This window comes from Pholis gunnellus (genome assembly GCF_910591455.1).
Source record: "Pholis gunnellus genome assembly, chromosome: 6".
Classification (NCBI taxonomy): Eukaryota; Metazoa; Chordata; class Actinopteri; order Perciformes; family Pholidae; genus Pholis; species Pholis gunnellus.
In genome coordinates this window covers 11,744,820-11,764,871 of record NC_136532.1, presented here as the reverse complement: position 1 = coordinate 11,764,871, position 20,052 = coordinate 11,744,820, and the positions used below count along the sequence as shown (strand labels likewise).

Genomic DNA, 20,052 nt, shown 5'->3' with positions numbered 1-20,052 from the left:
AGATTATGAGATTCATATTTTTTATTTTTATTATTATTTTTTTAATAAAAAGTTTATATAGTAATGAAGTTGATTTTGAAAGTATATATAAAAAAGGCTTATTTTGGTTAATTTAAATCCGTTGTTTTTTGTCTCCAGGAATAGACTTCCATAACTATCTGAGCTGAACTGAGGTGATTTAGTGAAGTTGGTATAGAAGCTGTCATAATGTTAATGTACTAACTCATAATTTTGACTCAACAGTAGTAAATCTGACTCCTTAGTTTAAGATGTTGTCCATGAGCGTCTTGATTTATTGTCGCTGAGGACCAGAGTTGGGCAATATTTCAACAATTTCATTTGAGACTTTTTGTCTGGATTGGAAGCAACTGCCTAAATCGGGGACATAGCTGAAGTTTATTCTTATATATTAATTAATACTGAAATTCTTGATAGTGCACCACAACATACCACAATAGACTAAAAGCCTAAAGCTGCGTTTTGCTATGTTATTACAGGCTTCACATTGTATGATGCTGGTTATTTACAGTGTCCACTACTTCAAGTGAGCAATGCTTGAAGGGAGAGTGGTACACTAGCTTTGTGTCAAGCTTTGGAAAATGAAACTAGCATCGCTGATGGTATGAAAGAAAAACATTTTATTATCTTTATTATATTCAGCATTGACGGTTCTTTTTTAAAATCTGAATGCACATGTAAACTGACAAAACCCTTCTTTTATAATACATTTAATTCATTAATGAAGCTTGTTCCTGTCATCCTCTGGATCCACTTGCTTGTGACGCAACAATGGAAAAATTCTCCTTCATGCTCCAAATGTTCTTACCATTACTGTGTTATTGTCTGTCTGTTTGCATGTACACACACACACACACACACACACACACACACACACACACACACACACACACACACACACACAAACACAATAAAAGTGGATGTACCTACTTGGCCTTATTGTTGCCACAGTAAATTAGTAATTTAATTAGCTGGATGTAAGCTTACTAAGAGACAACTTACTCTCAATAACGATAGCTCAGGCTTTTATTGAGCCAGATGTTCATTTTTCCAGCTTTGTCTTCCGTAAACTGCCGACCTTGCTTTTAAACTCACATCTCAAACTTTGTTTTTGAGGTAGAAGGCAAAAGACACACAATTGCAGGTTCAGGCAGATTCAGAGAGAATTCATGTCTATTCATTTAAAGTACGTCTTTGTTTTCTGACACATTGGCAAGCTGCCAAGCCAAATGACTTACTTGCCTTTGTCTTGAAGTAGAGCAAAGTTTAAGACCACATTTGTATTTTCAGAGATCTGTGCTACGAAGCTTTGTCTTAAATGACTTGTGAATATATGAAACTGAGTTATAGGGGATGAGAAATAAATCATGGAACACTTTTACACAACATTAGATTATACTAAAAAGGGAATTTTACTCCTCGTCTGTTAACAAGCTTTTCTTCTAGAACAGGTAGAGTAAAGTGTGAATTAATCAGGCACAGGTTAATCCTGTTAGGATTGTTATTACTGTGTACAACTCATGTGTTGTTAATGTAAACTGGTCTTCTCTTAAATGCTGTCAGCTGTTTTATACTTAATACCCCATGATGAAATATTGAATGAGGAAGAATGTGTGCTCTGTTAACCCATGAACTGTCTCAAGTGAAGGTACCTGTCCTCTTTATCATATATTAAGACACTGCAGATCTTATTCCGCAGTAGGGATTATTCACTAAATTCCCTCTGTGTTAATACTCGTGTATTTGTGCATGTGTGCATTTAGGGCGTGTTCCAGGTGCAGTACAATGGAGACCCCTCAGTCCATACCTCACCCTGCAGTGGAGTCGTAGCAGTGGCTGAATGTGGGACTCTGCACACAGACCCAGGCAGATTGAAGAGAAGGCTCTGTAAGAAAGACTTTACAACAATAGTTCAAGATAACTGTGAACACAGATAGCGTGTGTTGAAGGGATTGGACACTTAATGCTCAGTCACATATTTTAGGATTGTAGATTTTTACAAAAGTATACATTTCTTTTTTCTACCTTTTGTCCCAGGTTTAAACTCCAGAATCGCTCTGCTGTTCTCAGTATAAAGGCTGAGGTGGTGGACCAGCGCTTTGAGGTTTTTGACCTGCAGGTAATTCAGTGGTCAAAGTGGAATTCATATACTTGCCTTGGAGGCTTGGACGGTATCACTGTATACCATTGTATTTAGAAATCGAGACTGTGTGATTATCAATGCTTTTATACCACTACTTCAAAAACCAACTGTATACCCTCTAAGGCTGCCCGATTATGGCCAAAATGATAATCACGATTATTGTGATCATTATTGAGATCAGGGGCAAACTAATTGTATTGCACTTTCCCATTTAAATGAACAGAGCACTTTCACCTCCATGTTGTGCTCGCGAGGTGAGACATCGCCGGTCCGGTGGCAGTCTATATTTATATGAGAGTATACGGAAGTAGAGCTCCGATGAATTAAAGAGTGGACGAGGAGGCAGAGGAGGAGCTGCTGCTGCAAGGCTGCAAAGCTCAGGGGTGTTATCTGTATGTGTTGTGACCCCACGAGACCCACGGAGGAAGAACACTGTAAAGAGTGGGACCTGTCCATATGTTGCTGCCCAATATTCTGAGAACAACACTCCGCTCTGTGCCAACAACAAGCACTTTTAGAGGACGTAGTGGGAGGGGTCTTGATAAAATGATTCAAGGTTTGTCCTAAAATGTTGACGTCAGAGTTTTGCCCAACAACTTTCCTTATCTGGCATTACCTTGTATTCTGCATCAAGTTATGTTAATCTCATCGAGAGCTCTACACACCAGCTGTTCATATTGGGCATGGGTCATAGGGAAATACATTGCATAAGCTTTACGTATGAATCATTAATGCAAGCTTGATGTCATAGCTGTTATAAGCTTCATGCATACCCGATGGAAACCTGAACTGAAATAGAAATGTCTTATGAAACAGTAACAAACTAACTCTGCTGGTTTACAGTCAGTTTGTTGATAACTTGTCTGGTTTGATATCATTCTGAGAATTACCAATAACATATCCCAGGAAAAATAAAAGTTGTGAGAATACAACAGTAAAAAAGTCCATGTACATTTAATAAGTAGCCTAACAGGGCCAGCCATAGCATGAACAAAGTATTTCATCCCAGTGTTTGTTTGATACTGAGAAGCCACCCAGCTCAAACAAAAGCAGTGGGCTCTGGTGATGTAAGACTGCTCTAGTGTGTGGTCCGTTGCGGAGCAACTGAGAGCTCTATATCAGATCCAGTTAATCATCTTTAGTCCTCATGTGGTTGGAAAATGGGACACTTATCCAGGCAGAAGGTCTCTAATGGAGCATCAAAACATACATTATATTCCCCTGCTGGGCGCCAAGTAGCCAATTTCTCCAGAGGCTATCGCATTACATCACTGCATCAGTTTGAGCTGCGCTTCTGTTGCTGCTGAGACACGGCAAACAACTAACAACAACACAGGACAGGAGCGCTGCTCTGGGAATAATAATGAGCATGTTGCTCTGAGGTGATAGTGATCATAAAGACAGACCTGGAGTTATTCTAGTGACTGTACCTCTGTATAAAAAAAAACAACGTAATGCCAAAAAAAAACTACAAGAAAATTCAATGTTATAAACTTTTATTTAAAGCATTGTAGAAAAAAAAACAAGACTATAGAGCTTATGAGGAACATGGCACCTAATGCCCCTTAGTCTCTTCTCTGACTTACATAACTTAGTCAGCTTGTTAAGTGCTGGTGTACTGCAGCATCAGCAGTTGCACTACTCATGCACATGAAGATGTCATTCAGCATTCTTGAAATACCCCGCAAGTAATTTCATCCCGGGCCTCATCGGCTTTGCTCACTGCGTGTACAGAAAGAGGCCCCTTGTTCCGTCACCGCGGCAGCTCTCCAGCCACAGCAGCTGTTACAGCAGAGGGAGAGTGGACACCGTTCAGACTGAGCAGACTACAAACGTCCTGTAAGCTCACGTGCAGCGCCGAAGGATCACAAAAGTGTCGTATGTCGCCGGATGTGTTTGACAGCCGAAGGAGAAGGGCGGCCCTGGTAAACAGGCCGCACAGGGTGCCGTGGAAACGGGGGTCCGTGAGGAGCGCCAGCCAGGCCGGGGTCAATGTCTCCGCTGATGAGAATAAATAGTCGCATTGTAACACAGACAATTTTGAATGTACATATTTATCAAAGCCATTCTTATATTCATGCTAATGGGATACCTGGCTGGAGCTCTTTGCAGACTTCAAGGCCGTCCAGAACCGGTCCAGCACTCTCCTCCGCCCATGCACTCAGCCTCTGTGCCACAGCAGAGGATTCACAGGATTTTCCAGCCATCTGCAGCAGGTAAGGCAGCACATGTGCAGACATCACAGAGGGCTCTGCAAACACGTTGGCCTCATCCTGCTCGTACAGACTGGAGCCCCTGAATGAGAGAGCAATAATAACAGTTCAGCGGCAAGCAATCAAGGCTGCTCTGTTTGCACAAGTGTATTGATTCAGTGAAGCCACACAAACCCCGTCTCTGAAGCCTCTCTCAGCACAGATCTGAGGTCAGGCTGGGGAAGGTGACACAGCAGCACCTCCAGTGTGCCAGGAGTATCCCAGCATTCCTCCAGCAGCAGGTTCAGCAGGAGCGGCAAAGCCCGGTTAACCTGCATAAGGTAGACGCTCCTTTGGCTTTCTCCTTTCCTCACATGGTGCAGCATGGAAGCAAAACGCGCCGCTTTCATCCTCACCTGCTGGCTTTGGTCCTGCAGCAAGTAAAGGCCTGTGTTGATCGACCTAAACCAAGAAGATTCAACATTTTTTAATTTGTGTTCATCAGAGAGGATCATTTGATTGACGACACTGTTTTGACTTCCTTCACACCTGATCGTGATGGCAGGCAGAGGGCTGTGGCTCATTAGAGGAACTCCAGCCACACACAGAGCTTCAGCGCACGCCATCCTGAGCACTTCGGGCGCGTCTGGGGATCGCTGGCATTCCAACGTGCTACACCAGCGCTGGAACACGGATATCTTTAGACTGATTTACACAAAGATAAGAAGGAAGTCAGAGCTGCGGGTTATGTTCCAGTACAGTATGTGACTCTATACTGCAGTAAAGACAATAAACCATGTGCAAACCTGGAGCCTGAAGCCTGGGAAAGCAGCAGACTAGCAGCATACAGAGCCTGGGATAGAAACTCTGGCCCCCCTCGCTGGTCCTCCAAGTCCCCAAGCAACAAATCCAGACACTCGAGTCGAACTGGCTCCTCCAGTGGGGACGACTGAGGAAGATGCTGGGGCAAAGTAGATTCTCCTCCGGCCATCACTGCTACCAGGGCTGCGAGGAAGGTCCTGCGGTACTCCACACTGACGCTCAACAAGGCCTCCCTCAGGTTTGACTGGAGATGAAGAGCATTAGTAGAGTCCTTTTAATCTACTTGTCAAATGATCAATGTGCTTTTACATGCCAGGTATACCCTAGACCGGCTCGCACGTCATACAAGAGATGTAGAATTTGACATTTGTTTTCAGCATCACTGCATATCACACTAATGTAGAGAATTATGCTTTTTGGACTATTTAAGTGGTTTCCTCAACAAAACACTAACAACTTTACATTTAACATTACTATAGTAAAACTAAAATCAGATGCATGGAAACAGGATGCTCTAGTAGTCCAACTAAATGACGTAATAAATAATTGGGCCACTTTTCTGATGGCATTATATTTAAGCTTCCCTGATTTTCCTCACATTGTGCTGTAAGAAGCTTGTTGTTAGACTGAAAGCTGTTCGACTGGTTTTTGGAAAGGTTGTTTTCTTCATGCTGAAATGTACGGAGCGGATCACGTCTCACCTGCAACACCCTCTGGATCACCTCTTTCAAGCCGGTCTGCCGCGAGCCCCGCCCATCCACCACCCACGTAACCAGTGAGAGCCTGAGATCAGGGCTTGATGCAGAGAAGTTGTCCCAGATTTGACATGCACACGTTAGATCTGCACATAGAAATTGGATGGCTTGTTGATGGAAGGATGACAACCCGAGCTGCGGAGGTGACAAGAGATAAAGCATTAGAAAAGAGAATATCTGCTGGGGTGTCCTGGTAGCCTTTTGGTTAGAAGCCCCTGAAAACGTATTGGGATCCTACATGAATGCACCACATTCTGACAAAGTGGGAACAGTTTTGTACGGAGCCCCCAAAAGGTCACAATGACATTTTTTTTCTCCTCTAAAGTACTTTTGTGTACTTTATTATCCCACACTGGGAAATTAGTTTGGTCCAGTGCTACAGACACGAGGACACCTTAAGGTCCTCTGTAAAAACAACAGCATAAGACCACAACACATTCATAATAACACACATTTGATCACGTCTTTGAGGCTATTTGTCTCACCCCTCGTCCACTCTGATTAGACGGCTGAGTAAAATGTGACAGCGACAAGCGCAGAGTTTTACCCAAAGTTGAACATTTTTCAACTCTTGGCGACCAGAAAGAAGCGCCAAACAAGTAGTGTTCAGCGCAGAATAGATGCCCAGCTCATCTTCATGCTGTTTGTAGCATAGTGTAACTAAATACACGGCACTCCCATCGCAAATAATACAAAAGAAGTGCTGGCCTCAAGAAAAAATGCTTTGGTGGATACGGCCCCTACGACTCTGCTAATCGGCTTCATCAGGACATGTCGATGTGGTTTGGTAACAACATTTGATTCAAATGGTTGTGGAGATGCGTGACGTCACATTTTTCCAACAGAGCCCCGCCCACTTAAAAGCAGTGAGAAGATCTCAGACAAAGCCGCACATACAGAAACATCTTGTGGGAAATAACCTAAAAACGTTCACACTTTGGCATAAAAGTTTGTGTTTGTGTATGAATTCATCCCATTTTGTTAAAATACTGATTAAGATTAAAGGTGACGTGTACGTAAATGTAGGTAAATGCAACATCCGAGGTTCACTTTCGGAACGGGGATCTTTGCTGCATGTCAGCTCTCTCCCCATGTTTCCTGTCTCTCTATGTATATCTATACCATAAATAAATGGCTGAACTGTCCCCCTAGAAAAACAATGTCTATCTTTTTATATGCGAGTGTGTCGGCATGTGTGTCCCTCACTTGAAGCCCCTGTCGAGGTGTTTGGAGGTCACGCATGAGCGTGTAGCTGAGCTTTGACAGGTAGGTCTCACGGCAGAGTCTTCTGAGCGAGTCTGCCACTCCGAGGTAGGCCGCTCTCACCAGGGGGCAGCGTTGAGCTTCAGTCACCAGCCACATCGAGGCGTCCACGCTGCTCAGCACCTCGCAAAGGTCAGCTGAAGGGTCGCTGGGTATCACATCACAGCAGGACTTCAAAGACAGTGTCTGATGATTGAATACAGCTGGTCTGAAGAGTAAACATCTCTTTTTCGTCTCACCTGAGTGTGCAGAGAGCTCTCTCTAGAGTAGCTTTGATCTGCAGCAGCTGTCCGTGGAGCCGGTTGTGACAGAAGCGCTCATGTGGACGGGGCAGTTGAGCCGCCAGCTTGATGAGGATGTCCATGTACTCTGAGGGGGGAGTCATGGCAACCAAAGCCTTGGAGGCCATCACTCTCACGCTGTAAATAGGACTGGCAGACAGCTGGAGCAGAGGAGGCAGGAAGTCGGACAAAGCTCTGGTGGAGAAGTCAGAGAAGACGTTCACTGAGTCATGTTCAGGGTGGAGATTCAACTTATTGAATACACTGGTCTAACATTTGGGTGGAATAAAAACATGGATAAAAACCACTGCTGTGGAGAATTATAGTAGTAAACCGTCAAGTGAGAAGTAAACAGTAATCACTCTGTTGAGTCTTGGACACCAGGCTGAAGTTGGGCTAACAGAGTGAGGACAGGGAAGAGCGAGGGTTGGAGGTGAAGCTTGGCCTCATTGGGTGGACCCTGGAGGTCTTGAGCTGCCCCTCTCAGCTCGCCCAGGAGGAAGGGCTGAAGCGCGGGGTAGTGGAAGAAGAAGGCAAGGGGGGACATGCCGTGCTGGGTGGGGCCCTCCTCCTCACTGCTGGGCCGCTGGCCGAGCATTCGCGAGCACAGAGAACCTGGAGACAGATTTGATTTGCTGTAGTATCCGGGGTATTATTCTGAGCTGAACCAAATAGTGGACGAATGAACTATTTTGATGATTGATCAATTGATAAAATTTAAGTATTTGCAAGATAGTAAATTATCTGTATGAATAAAAACAGATCATTTGGAATTTGGAAATTTTGATGGGCAGCTTATATTATGTTCTGCCATTTTATAGGATGAACGATTAACCAATTTATCGAGAAAATGATAAAATAATAAATCTTTTATATTATGAATATGAACTAAAAGTAATTGTGTCTTACTGTAAAGTTGCAGAGCAGCGTTCCTCATGGCCCAGCAGGGAGAACTGAGCAGAGCGAGTGACAGGATGGCTACAGCAGGAGCGAACTGAAGGACAGCTACTCCCAGACCAGAACCACGAACCAGGGCCTGCAGAGTGTGAACCGCACACACCTGTAAAGGGAAAGCACGATTACGTGACCACATCTGTCTTTGTGGCTTTAAAGACCAATATCCTCATTCTTGATGCTGTGTCCACACAGACCTGTGGCAGGTCCAGCGTTTGGTCCCAGTTCTCGGGCAGAGGGGTTTTGGCTGTCTCCAGTAGGGTTTGCATACTGTGGGATAACAGTGGTCTTGCTTTACTGGCCTCCTCTCCCGCCACAACACACAGGATGAGCATAGGCAGCCCTGCAGCCCGCCGGGTCACCGAGGTAGAGCGAGGGGACCGCACGACCTGCAAGCCCTACGAAGGGACAGGAGAGGAAATAGATCTGTAAGCCAGTAGTCCAGGATTCCATTTATTATGGAGGAATACATTCAAGAATGTATGGCCACTCACTAGTTTCAACATGTGGGCCGGTATATCACTAAGCTCTGGATCATTGCTGCTCAACAGAGAGGCACAGAACTTGGTGAAGCCGGCACAGCATCCCTCTACTGCCCCCTGGTGAAGAGAAAAGTGTCTTTCAAGCAGGAACATGACAGTTGAGGTGATTCAGGCTTAACGCCTCTAAATGGATTTTTTTTTTTAAACGTACCCAGTGACGGCATTTGAGAAGAATATAAGTGAACACTTTTGATGCTCTCGTTAGATCCTCTTTTGTTAGAAGGCACTTGCTGGGTTTGGATTCAGTGAGAATTTTCTCCACCAGAGAACCTAAAAGGATTCCTACTTCCTGAAAACATGAAAGCAACACATTTTGAGAAACAGTACACATGCAGCAAACATGCTAAGCTGAAAAGGTATGTTTTTGCCATCGCCCTAAGTGTTGGGGTATCCAACTATGCATTTTAAATGATGCATCTGGTTCTGTTTTACCTTGAGGGAGACCCAGCAGCAGGTGAGAACGAGGTTGTGCTCCTCAGATAGCAGGACACACTCCTCCCCGTCCCCTTGGCCTCCTCCGGACTCTTGGGCTATAAGAGAGCTGATGGCGTTTCCCATTTCACAAAAAGAAGGGGGGGCATCTAGGAGAGGAGAGAGCGATTTACTGTGTGGTAAATCTGAAATGGAGTGTACTTTATCCCCCCCCAAAAAAACCTCTTTATTCCACAGATTGCGCTATTACCCTTTTCAGTGGCACAAGCATCCCGGTCCCCGTACAGCACACCCAGCAGCAGCAGAGACATGTTCTCCAGCAGGACCAGCACCTCAACGGTCAGACTGTAGTCAAGCGTGTCATACACACTGCTGGGTGCCTCAAGCAAACACCTCTGGAGGGCAATTAAAACACCTGGAACATAGTTCAATTTAAAAGAACTGAGCAACATTTTTAGGGCTAAACCTCATTTGTGGCAGATGTCAGAGTTGTTTCTCTGAACGCTCACCGTGTATTGGCTTGGTTCTGGCAGCAAGCATCATGTCAGCCTTGGCTGTCAGATAATGCTCCTCCAACTCCTTCACCAGGAATCGGACCATGCAGGAGGCCCTGGGGTCACTCCCACCGCTGACAGTGATGTCACTGTTCAACCTGCAGCCCTCTGGCTGCTCTTGTGATCTACAAGTAGAGCAACCGATTACCCCTCGCATCTAAGGCAGGTGTAATTCTGTATGCAGGTATGTAGGAGGCTTACTTATGAAGGAGGACCTTCGCCATCAGCGCTCCCATCTGAGCCTCCTGCACCCGAGGACTGCACAGAAGCTGTCTGGTCCTCATGAGAAGCACTGCAGCGATGTCATCTGGGAAACTGGGTGGGAAAAACTTCACCAATAAACCAGCTGAGAGCTCCCGAATCTGTAAAAGAGAAGAAAAACAACAACTCTTATCCATGCTCTAAAGATACTCTTCAACTTCATTCTTTGATTTGAACAATATGAGAACTCTACCTCATTTGTAGAATCTTCTAAACAGCTGATGAGGACCAGCTGTTTTGTCCTGCAGACAAAGTCCCACTGTCTTCTTTGTCTGGCGCAGTTAATAAGAGACCCCATGTTCACTGCAAAGATGATTTCACAAAGTTCATTTCAATTTCGAGCCAAAATAATATAAAACAATAGAAAGTTAACATTTGACAGGAATAAAGCATACTATAGCACCATATAGTAGTTTAAAGAAAACATGTTTTTAGCTTTTTTTGACCCCTTTTCCAATCACTGGTTTTCCAGTTTACCTGGAGGTTGTCCCTTCTTCTTGTCTGGGCTCCAGGTGTCTGTGCAGGTCTCCAGCACTGCAGAAAGCAACAGCAACGCAGTCTTCTTCCTCTGATAACTGTGTCCCGGGGCCAGATAGCTGTATGGAAGTTGACCCAACCATTCAACAAAACCTACACGATATACAAAAAGGTTTCGATGAAAAGAAAATAGACAAAATAATGAAAAGGTTTACAGAAAAACAGACTTATATCACAAACAATGCCACAAAGGCAGACAGAATTACCCTGCATGCAAAGTGGTCTTATCTGTTAACCGTCTCCTGATATGACTTGTAATTTGAGTGAGCATTAGTAAGGAATATAGAGAAGCATACCTTTAGTTGAAACATTCAGTATCGACATAAGAAGTTTAAAACAACCCACAAATACAGCATGATAAATCTATATCTGTCTATTTTTGTGAATATAAAACAGCAGTTGTCTCACCTATTCCCTGCTCCAGTACGTCTTGTGCCCTCTTTGAGTGGGTGGCTTTCTTTTTGCCTTTCTGTCCACTGACATGTGCCAAGCAACCGTCTCTAATACGAACCAGAAACCTCTTCACTCCGGCCTGAAAATGTTGTCGAAAAGACGAAGACTCACAGTTTAGGTTCTGAGGAATAAACACTCTCATTATTGACATCTCCTCTGGGGTTGGAGTGTCTTTGGTCTTTGGGCTGCAGCAGAGGAGGTTCAGAGCAGCGAGACGGACTTTGTCATCTGCAGATCCCAGAGCTAGCTGGAGGGTTTCAAGGGTCGAGCTACCCTGCAGAGCCCAGGGTGAGCCTCCGGTCGCGGCTCGATAGGAGCTCACGATGCAGGCCCAGGCGTGGAGGTGGCCGGGGACGAAAGGGTCCAGAGAGGCCAGCAGAGGGACCACCGCAGAGGGGAAGACTTGAAAGGTGCAGGGTAATAAGTGTGTTGCGCTGTTGTTCTGCAGAAGTGTCACATCGGACATCAGCGCCTCGTGAAGGACGGGACGCCAACGCCTCGCCCACTGATCGGCCAGACCCAGCTCAGTGTGCGAGGCATCGCACAGCTCTCGCCACTGCTGCTGGATCAGACACCTGTAAAGCTCCGATCCACACGGCGACAGGTGGTTGGCCGACAAGCACTTCAGGAGATGATTGGGTATTTCAGCATATTGATCCAGCACCTGACGGATGAAAGAAATGTTAAGACGTCACGAGCGCTACATTATAACATTATCACAGACTTATATCACAAACAATGCCTTTGTGGCATTGTTTGTGATATAAGTCTGTTTTTCTGTAAACCTTTTCATAATAACCCGTAATCCTCACCATGTCAGTACCCAGATATGGCAGCAGGGCACAAAGGCGATGATATTTGGCTTTGGATTCCCACGGTTGTTTGATTATTCGCTGAAGTAGAGTCAAATAAAGAGTCTTCTTTGTGTCACAAAACTGCTCACAGTCCATGTTGTAGAGGTCCAGCAGGAGACAAAAAGCGCTGCGCACAAACTCTGACACACCTTCAGCCTGTCGGCGCACAGAAAGACAGACGTCAGTGAACGATCCCGGCAGTAATATGTCTTTAAGCTCCACCGTGGGACACGGCTGTTACTGTGGTACTCAATATACTTCTTAATGAGAGCAAAGAACTTGGTTGTTGAACATATAGAACTTTACTTCTTTTGAGAGATTTTTTCCACCAAACAAAACTGCACTGTTTAGGAAATTCTTATTATACTATACTATATCCTGCCTTATCTGGAGGTCCATCGGGTTAACAATGTCAAGTATTGTTCTTTTACTTACATGTTTTTTATTTAGCAATAATAGGATGTTGTTATTTTGACTCACTGGGCTTTCTGCAGTGGTCCAGATAATGTGAATGAGCTGTTGCTGCAGGCTGCTGTTGTCAGGCAGAAGGCGAACGCCCGTCATCTTCAAGATGTCAGCCAGACATTCTTTAACTTTCTTCAGCCACAGTGTTAGTGCTGCAACAACGTGTCATATTTGAACAGGTGATCTTGCTATTTGAGCACATGAACAAAGAACCTGGACATTACTCACCTTCAAACGCAAAGATGTGACAATCCAGCTTCTCCTCACACAAAGCATAGACCAGAGGAAACAAACCTTTCAGCAGTAAACACATCTGAAAAGAGGGAAATGATGGATTTGGTAATGAAAACGAGCACACCAGAAGTGAAACATGTTTGTTTTTTTTACCTGAGCTTTTACTTGATGTACTTGTGTGGCATCCACATGTGAACTGAGCAGGATGCTGGGTCGACAGCAGGTCAGGAGGCCCCTGCTCACAGCCAGCCTGTCCACTCCATCCTCCCTTGCAGAGCAGCACTGCACCTGGAGAGCACCAACGGTCAGCAGCCAGGGCTCTGAGAAATCACAGCAATGAAAGCTATTCGGTCAGGAGTCTCAAGGCAATCAAACTCAGCTGTATCATTTGTAGCGTAGTTAAACAGAGAAATAAATGGGATACAAAGACCACGTCTATATTCATTTTACCCACAAAACTGGGTCCTATTCCAAAATGATATTTGTCCAGCAGTGGTGGTGGTTACCTACCTAAGTGAGAGACCTGTAGCAGACTCCAGGCAGCAGCTTCTCCAGCTCTGCTCTCTGGTGCGGTGTTGATCAGCATGGCCACAGCAGTGCCTGCCATAAGACAAGTGTCCCGGTTGCAGCACTGCAAGACAGGAAAACACCGACTGATAAGACGAAGCAAAGGTAAGACCTGAACAGGTATGTTATGCTTTGAATAAGTGACTGTGTGAACTGATGAATTAATCAGAAACCTGTCCAAGTATAATGTCCATAAGAGCCTGGAGGATCTTCTGCACTGTCGGGCCGCTGTGCTCCTTTGTCCACACTAGAGGAGCAACTTCACTGGGCAACAGCTGGAATATCTGCAAACACACCTGCAGAGATCACAGTTCCCAGGTCAGTGACAAAGATCACACAACAAGTCTACGATGAATGCGAAGCGCACTGCTCTTCGTGTACCTTGACGGCAGAGTAACACAGCGGCCCATCTCTGAGGGATTCTTGTTGCAATACAACCAGGAATAACTCGGACACTTTCTTCAGCAAAGACGGGAAAGACTCTCGCCACACCTCACGACCAACGGTGCTGTCTTCTAGGAACATGCAGGCTGAAAAGAGTTTTTTTTTAAGAAGGAATACGTTGATGAAAAACCTTACATACGAAATTTGTGACATGGTTATAAACATATCATCTTTAGCCTACACCAACCTCCCTGCAGATCCTCAAAAGACAACACCTGGAAAGCAGATGAGGTAAAAGTTATCTGCAGTGCCTTTATGCAAACATATGACAAGCACAAGTCAAGTGAGAGCTCTGTACCTGGTCAGCACGGACTATGGAGTGCAGGCAGCGATGGGTTTCTCGAAACACCAATTGGTGGTCCACCTTTGCCAAATGTTGCAACATCTGTGAAGCAAATATGAAGTAACAGTGAGACTCCGGTTTAGTTTCAAGCATTGTACGGTGAACAGACATCCTGTAGGGCTGACCTGGTCCACTTTACGACAGGCTGTGGAGATGTTGACCATCTGCAGCTGCATGGAGATGAGGAGTCTCACAAGAAGCAGGAGATGACTCTCCTCTAAAACATGAAGCTGAGCCTCTGACATCTGTCTCAGCAGCTGGACAGCCTCCTCCAAGCAGCGCTCCTTGCATCTTTTCCTACTACTCCTGTTTATGCAGGCATACTCATTCAGTCATCACAAATGATTTAAAAATGTGACCAAACATGCTGAGGTTATGGGTACCAACCTGGAGGATTCAGACAGTTTATCAAAAAAGAGCCTGAGTGTTTGGCTGACATCTCCAGGTGCTTGATCCTCGGTGATCACACAGTTTTGCAGACTTGTCAGCAGGTCTTCAAACGACATAATTCTTTTATTAACTCCACTGTACAGAGCTAAAAACGGCACGCTGGCACGCTAGTCACGTGACAAAACTCTTGTTCTACTATTCTTAGACCAGTGGTCATCGTAGTATTACTGCAACATGCTGCCACCTAGAGGCAGATTGGTAGTTTTGATATATATATATTTTGGCATAAGGTATTACATTTTCTTTCAGTAGTTAAATCAGATCATGAAAACATTAAGATCATCCCATTCTGTTATGGGACACAATCTCGCAGCCATTGTGCGGCCTTTGCATTACAGGCGCTGGCTCTGGTGTTATGACTATGGACTCCACACACCTTTTTTTTAATAATAATTATAATTGTTGATAGGAGCACTGACATGCAAATTGTAAAAATCGAATCGAAAATGACAACTTGAATTGACAGCATGACTCAAACATGACGACTTGGACTAGTAAGTTGTTTTCTTGTGTGCACAGTATTTAAAGGATTCTAACTATTGTATTGTATTGGCTGTAGTTGTATCTACTACTCCACACCAGATGGGGTCACTAAAGAGCATTTACATATGGATTTGTTTCTCCTGTTTCCCCAGAAGAAGAACTTTTCTAGGCGGTGATTGGTTTAAAATCTGGGTTGCCAAGACATCGCTAACAGTTTACAAATATGTCGACTTTATAATCTGACTTTAACCAAATGGCTAACGTGCTTGATATGTTCCTTTCCCGTGTATTCATTTCACGCCAAGTTACCTGTGTTATACTCTTCATCTCCTTGACTCACACTCAAAACACTGTCGGTAAGACCTTACTATACATAACGCTGTACGCACAATTCATTCAGATTTACATTAAAATAGCTAATGTCAACGTAACTAAACCTAGCTAACGCTAGAGAAGTAGCCAAAAGCTAGAAAACAATCGTGCTAGCGTCCGTTGAGTAGCGTTACGCATTAAATCATTTCATGAAGCTAACTTGAAGCAGTAAACAGAAATGTTGACGGGTTTTTTTTTAACAGTTTTCCAACCGTCACATCTTACTGCAACTGGACCAACGGTCACTGCCCTTCTGCTGGGACACACGTCGGACATATCTCTGAATGTGAGATCAGTATCTCCATCTAATACAACAGGTAACGTTAATACAACAGGTAACGTTTAACGTTTCAGGGGCTCACAAAAACAACGGTGTGGCTGCACTGTGATTGTGTAGCGTTTGTTTGGCCAGATTGTGGTTGTTGGTTAAGGTTTGTTGTTTTCTTTTACAGGACAGATCGGTTCTCCATCATGTAGAAGTGATTTAACTGAGTGGGTGCTCACCACGGAGCAGGTGGGAAAGGTGAGAAAAAGCTCTTCTTCCAGTGAACTTTTCCATTATATTCATGGAAATTTAAATAGGGTGCAGTTAGACAGGGTTTAATCTAATACAAACCTCCAAAAATGATTTTAATAGAGCTGATAGTGTGTGTGAACATCCATTTTTCTTCATGTTTGTTTCCTTTGGTGCCCCAGACCGCAGTTCGGGTTCAGCTGAGACTGGAAAGAAATCTGCGCTTGTGTGGTGACAATGAGACGGACACAGACTGCTGTCCAAAGCCCCTGTGTGTCCTGGAGACCCTGCAGGTGTCTGCCTGTGTGGGTGGCACACCTCAGGCCTCACTGCTGATCCAGGCCAAGATACACGCCCTGTTGGTTCCCGCGAATGCTGGATCTGGTGATTCAAATGAAACTTATCTCATTAATAATGGGCCTTCATGCCAAGGATGTAAGCACTGAGAGAGTTCCACTTTTGTAATATATATAAATCTCCTATCCATTTCAGATAATATAACAGTCATTCCAAACCAAGTGTACCAACCCTTGGGCTCTTGTCCCTGTGACCTCACATTCAGAGCTTGTGATGTTCGCTGCTGCTGTGACGAGGTATTTACATCGTGACCATACTTTCTTTTCACAAGAGAACAGTGCGTTTTAGACACATGTATTTCCCTCTGTATTAATCAACAATGACCGATTTGTCTTCCACTCTTAACAGGACTGTTCCATTGAAGAGTTGAAGCTGTTTGTTTCCCACTGTCTCCCCGGGCCCTTTGGTGGACAGGCCTCTGCTGCTCCAGGTTATCAGTGCTCTGTGCAGTCCTCTGAAAACTCCCCGGATTGGTTTCCATTTTTATGTGTCAATTCTCCACCTGAAAACAACCCTTACCTTGGGCTCTTTTACCAGGGGAACAAAATGTGAGAAATTATTGAATATATGTTTTATTTTTGTATTGTTTTGATTCATTTATGTATTTTTGTGTCATGTTTTCATCATTGATCTTTTGCCCTTTAACTTGTATAGCACAGCTAAACCTGGCCCATCCTTCCAAAGCCCTGCTTTGTCAGCTCCACTGCCAGTTACTGCTTATATTCAAGGAAGTCCCATTTTGTCATCAAATGAAAAGTACTTCACTATTCCACAGGTTAGTTGTGTGTATGTTGTTTTTTTAATAATATTTTTTAGAGCAGTAATTACTAATGCCTTTTATATTCCTGTTCCACAGAAGGTGCTCGGGCAGTGTGTAAACAGTGCTCCTGTAGCATTTCTGAAAAATGTCAAAGTCAAGTGTGTAACTGTGCTACGCTCCTGTCCAACTGGATTTCCCTTCCAGACACGACCAACAGATCTGAGTATTACAGTGAAGAATGGGCAAGGGGGTTTGTATTACCTGCTAAACACACTGCACGTTGATATGTTCTGCAGCTCTTTGACTCCATGTGCCTTCAATTTCTTTACTTTTTTGCATGTATTCCAGGTGATGTTGTCGTGGATGTAATTGATGAAGTGGCCATTGACATGAGTCAGTTTATTTCAAGCACAGATGCCCCATCAGGTACGGAGAACAACATATCATTACTAAAACACCTTATACCGACGGTTAACCTAAATATTGAAACTTGTTTGTATTTCTCTTAAGATGAGGGGCCGGTATGTGAGAACGTGACCTTAGCGCTGGATTACAAATTCTACTGGAAAGGAAATGGCATCACAAGCGTCACACTGACTCACATCGTTGGGGCGATCACTTTAGATAGAAGTGGTAAGTGCCCATAACGCTTGCTCATGATTTGGCTGATAACCACTCATACTTAATAGATATGTTTGACATATAGTTTAGGCTAATTTCTGCTTTTTTGTCTCCCGAACAGTGGCGTTAACTACAAGGTATTCTGCCGTGTTTCTAAATGGAGAACTAATGGGTGAACCCAACTCTGGGAACCCAGGTGAGAGCAAGATAAAATACTTAGTCCTGAGAATTGTTGCTGAAGTGAACTGTTGTGTTGCTGTTACAGTGGGTAACACGCAAACACTTTGAATGACAGGTTATCAGGTGGGAAGGCCTGTTATTGCTGGAACTCTGGACACGTTGGACAATAACACAGGCTCAGTACAGAGGACGTCAGTCAATGTTTGGAAACCAGGTAAAACCCATCAAGACATGCTGACTATTGGCTCACTGCATTTAGTGTAATAATGAATTATGTATATTTTAACCAAAACAAGTTGGCTAAAAGACGACATCATTTTCTGATGTGGCTAACAGTGAGTGATGGGCTTTGCTCCACGGCTGAGATGAAACCAGTTCTGTTTGGGGAGAATTCAACATCTGGATGTCTGCTCCCTGTCAGCCGACAGAATCTGACTCAGTGTGATCTCCTGAGGTCAGTAGCTCAGCATGAGTTCATGTTTTCAGCCATTGATAGGTATTTGTGTTGAACTCAAATATAATGTATTTTCCCTTTTAGAGAGGCTGTTGCTTCTCTCCAGGCTGCTTTGATTACAGCCACATATGTGGCAAAGAGTGGAAATCCAGATCCTCTAACAATGACAGACTGGGTGAACATCAGCTGTAAGTAGAAGCCAAGAAACAATTTATGCAAAGATTTATTTTTGTACAGTTCATATATATATATTTGTTAATATTAACTTTATTTTTGCTGTACCGTATTACTAATACTTCTTATTTACGTTCTAACGACATGTTACACAAACCTATGAATTCCAGATGTGACACTGAACTCAAGCACCACTATGGAAGACACCACGAGTTCGTGCCATGGGGTTCCATCTCACCAGCATATCCATGTTTGGAGTCTTATCGCTGGCATGGTAGAAGGCATACCTCAAAGGAATATCCGTGTTTTGCAAGTCAGGTGTGTATATTCATCGAGATGCACGGTGTAAATTGCATTGTCACTGCAGCCGTTAATCATTTTAGGTCACCATGTGTCCTCATTTCCATTAGTATTATAAGTCGATGTAAAACATGGATCTTATTTCGGCCGTTTGTAGCTACAGCCTGTCCCACTGGGCACTGGATTGCGGAGGAGGGGATGTCTCTACATGTATGGACCCATTAGAGACTAAGTTGTTCCCCATCACCTCCTCAGTCACCTTTACTGACGTTCCCATCAACACAGGACCACCAAAAACCAGGCAAGATGGACCTTTCTGAAGAGAGTTGTTAACTTGAGCCCAAAACAACTACCGTATCCATGAGCTGCCTGATTCTAACCTAGAGCGTGATGTTTTTCTTCCTCTTTACACCAGGTTCCAGGTCAACTTTACAGAGTATGACTGTAACAGGAATGATGTGTGTTGGCCTGAGCTCGCCTTTCCCATCACAAAGTATTACACAGGTGGGCATTTATCTAGTCCTAGGTAAACTGTCCAGTGTTTATTTGTGTCTTGTAGTTCATCATTAACTAAATTGGAACTACAGCTCTGAAACATTTCTGGGAGAATCGCTGCTTTACGTATGAAAATAGATCCTGACAGTACTATTACTGACTTACTTCACCTTTTATCCTCCCCAGGTGAGCCATATTCTCAGGCACTGGCGAAGGGCCTCATCTTAGTTTTCTTCTTTATCACCGCCTCGGTTCTTGGGACTCCGTGGAGACAGATCCGACAGGCATGGACCTAGTGCTGCACTGTAAAACCCTGGGAGAGTGAGAGGCTAACCAAGAGGATGTATTCAAATGTCACTGAAATGTAAATACAGCTTTTTACATTAGACCCTATATATAATAATATAGTTTTGAGATGGTTATATGTTTGTAGACTGTACATTGTTGAATTGGTGCACAATTTTGTAATAAAAATATTTTTTCTATGACTTGTTTTTAGGCTCAATCCCTCATCATACTTTCGATCACAACATCATCAACATTCTTTTTCATAGGTTTGAATGACCCAATATTTAAATCATACTGAATAGTGCTTTTAGTTCTAAGTATTGTTCCAAACGACGTATCTCATTTGTCTTATTTCCTTGTTCTCCCTCATTTGCACCTTTTTTTTTGTTTTCTCAACCTTGGTCTTTAAATGTTTTTTTTCCGGTCCCCCGTCATAGGTTGATCTAGCTGTGATAATGATGCAGGATAACCACCGCAACACCCGGCTGTA

At 43.9% G+C, this 20,052-nt stretch overlaps 2 protein-coding genes across 3 annotated transcripts; one reads left to right on the top strand and one right to left on the bottom strand.

Annotated features, from left to right (window-relative positions):
* Positions 1 to 3,646: 3,646 nt before the first annotated feature.
* Positions 3,647 to 14,597, bottom strand: LOC306697690 (tRNA (32-2'-O)-methyltransferase regulator THADA). Of its 2 annotated transcripts, XM_079161713.1 has the most exons (31): positions 14,502 to 14,597; positions 14,240 to 14,420; positions 14,070 to 14,156; positions 13,959 to 13,986; positions 13,709 to 13,857; positions 13,501 to 13,623; positions 13,271 to 13,391; positions 12,914 to 13,080; positions 12,755 to 12,839; positions 12,542 to 12,678; positions 12,020 to 12,217; positions 11,163 to 11,871; positions 10,695 to 10,847; positions 10,411 to 10,520; positions 10,158 to 10,318; positions 9,912 to 10,081; positions 9,653 to 9,817; positions 9,403 to 9,551; positions 9,122 to 9,259; positions 8,923 to 9,027; positions 8,626 to 8,826; positions 8,384 to 8,534; positions 7,837 to 8,089; positions 7,433 to 7,669; positions 7,137 to 7,341; positions 5,877 to 6,065; positions 5,160 to 5,419; positions 4,903 to 5,058; positions 4,549 to 4,815; positions 4,254 to 4,456; positions 3,647 to 4,162 (listed from the first exon to the last, which is right to left on the bottom strand). In XM_079161713.1, the coding sequence occupies exons 2-31, from the start codon at positions 14,357 to 14,359 to the stop codon at positions 3,915 to 3,917; spliced, it is 5,445 nt and encodes a 1,814-aa protein (XP_079017839.1). In that variant the 5' UTR covers positions 14,360 to 14,420; positions 14,502 to 14,597; the 3' UTR covers positions 3,647 to 3,914. The 2 variants fall into 2 exon arrangements, with proteins under 2 accessions (XP_079017839.1, XP_079017838.1); XM_079161712.1 differs by having other exon boundaries at positions 4,549 to 5,058.
* Positions 14,598 to 15,264: 667 nt separating this feature from the next.
* Positions 15,265 to 19,759, top strand: tctn2 (tectonic family member 2). Its single transcript, XM_079161625.1, has 18 exons — positions 15,265 to 15,403; positions 15,623 to 15,736; positions 15,872 to 15,942; positions 16,116 to 16,317; positions 16,426 to 16,526; positions 16,639 to 16,838; positions 16,945 to 17,065; positions 17,147 to 17,300; positions 17,399 to 17,476; positions 17,561 to 17,683; positions 17,793 to 17,867; positions 17,967 to 18,065; positions 18,188 to 18,305; positions 18,390 to 18,493; positions 18,650 to 18,797; positions 18,937 to 19,080; positions 19,195 to 19,283; positions 19,461 to 19,759. The coding sequence occupies exons 1-18, from the start codon at positions 15,301 to 15,303 to the stop codon at positions 19,568 to 19,570; spliced, it is 2,154 nt and encodes a 717-aa protein (XP_079017751.1). The 5' UTR covers positions 15,265 to 15,300; the 3' UTR covers positions 19,571 to 19,759.
* The last annotated feature ends 293 nt before the right edge of the window (positions 19,760 to 20,052 follow it).

What these genes read in the sequence shown, in the direction of transcription:
- LOC306697690 (XM_079161712.1), bottom strand. Translation starts at nt 14,359, where the DNA reads ATGTCAGAGGCTCAGCTTCATGTTTTAGAGGAGAGTCATCTCCTGCTT. An exon ending in TTTTGAGGATCTGCAGGGAG is followed by an intron (nt 13,858 to 13,958) that starts GTTGGTGTAGGC and finishes AACTCTTTTCAG; the next exon opens with CCTGCATGTTCCTAGAAGAC. An exon ending in CGTACTGGAGCAGGGAATAG is followed by an intron (nt 10,848 to 11,162) that starts GTGAGACAACTG and finishes TATATCGTGTAG; the next exon opens with GTTTTGTTGAATGGTTGGGT.
- tctn2 (XM_079161625.1), top strand. Translation starts at nt 15,301, where the DNA reads ATGGCTAACGTGCTTGATATGTTCCTTTCCCGTGTATTCATTTCACGC. An exon ending in TCACACTCAAAACACTGTCG is followed by an intron (nt 15,404 to 15,622) that starts GTAAGACCTTAC and finishes TTTTTTTAACAG; the next exon opens with TTTTCCAACCGTCACATCTT. An exon ending in TCCCGCGAATGCTGGATCTG is followed by an intron (nt 16,318 to 16,425) that starts GTGATTCAAATG and finishes TATCCATTTCAG; the next exon opens with ATAATATAACAGTCATTCCA.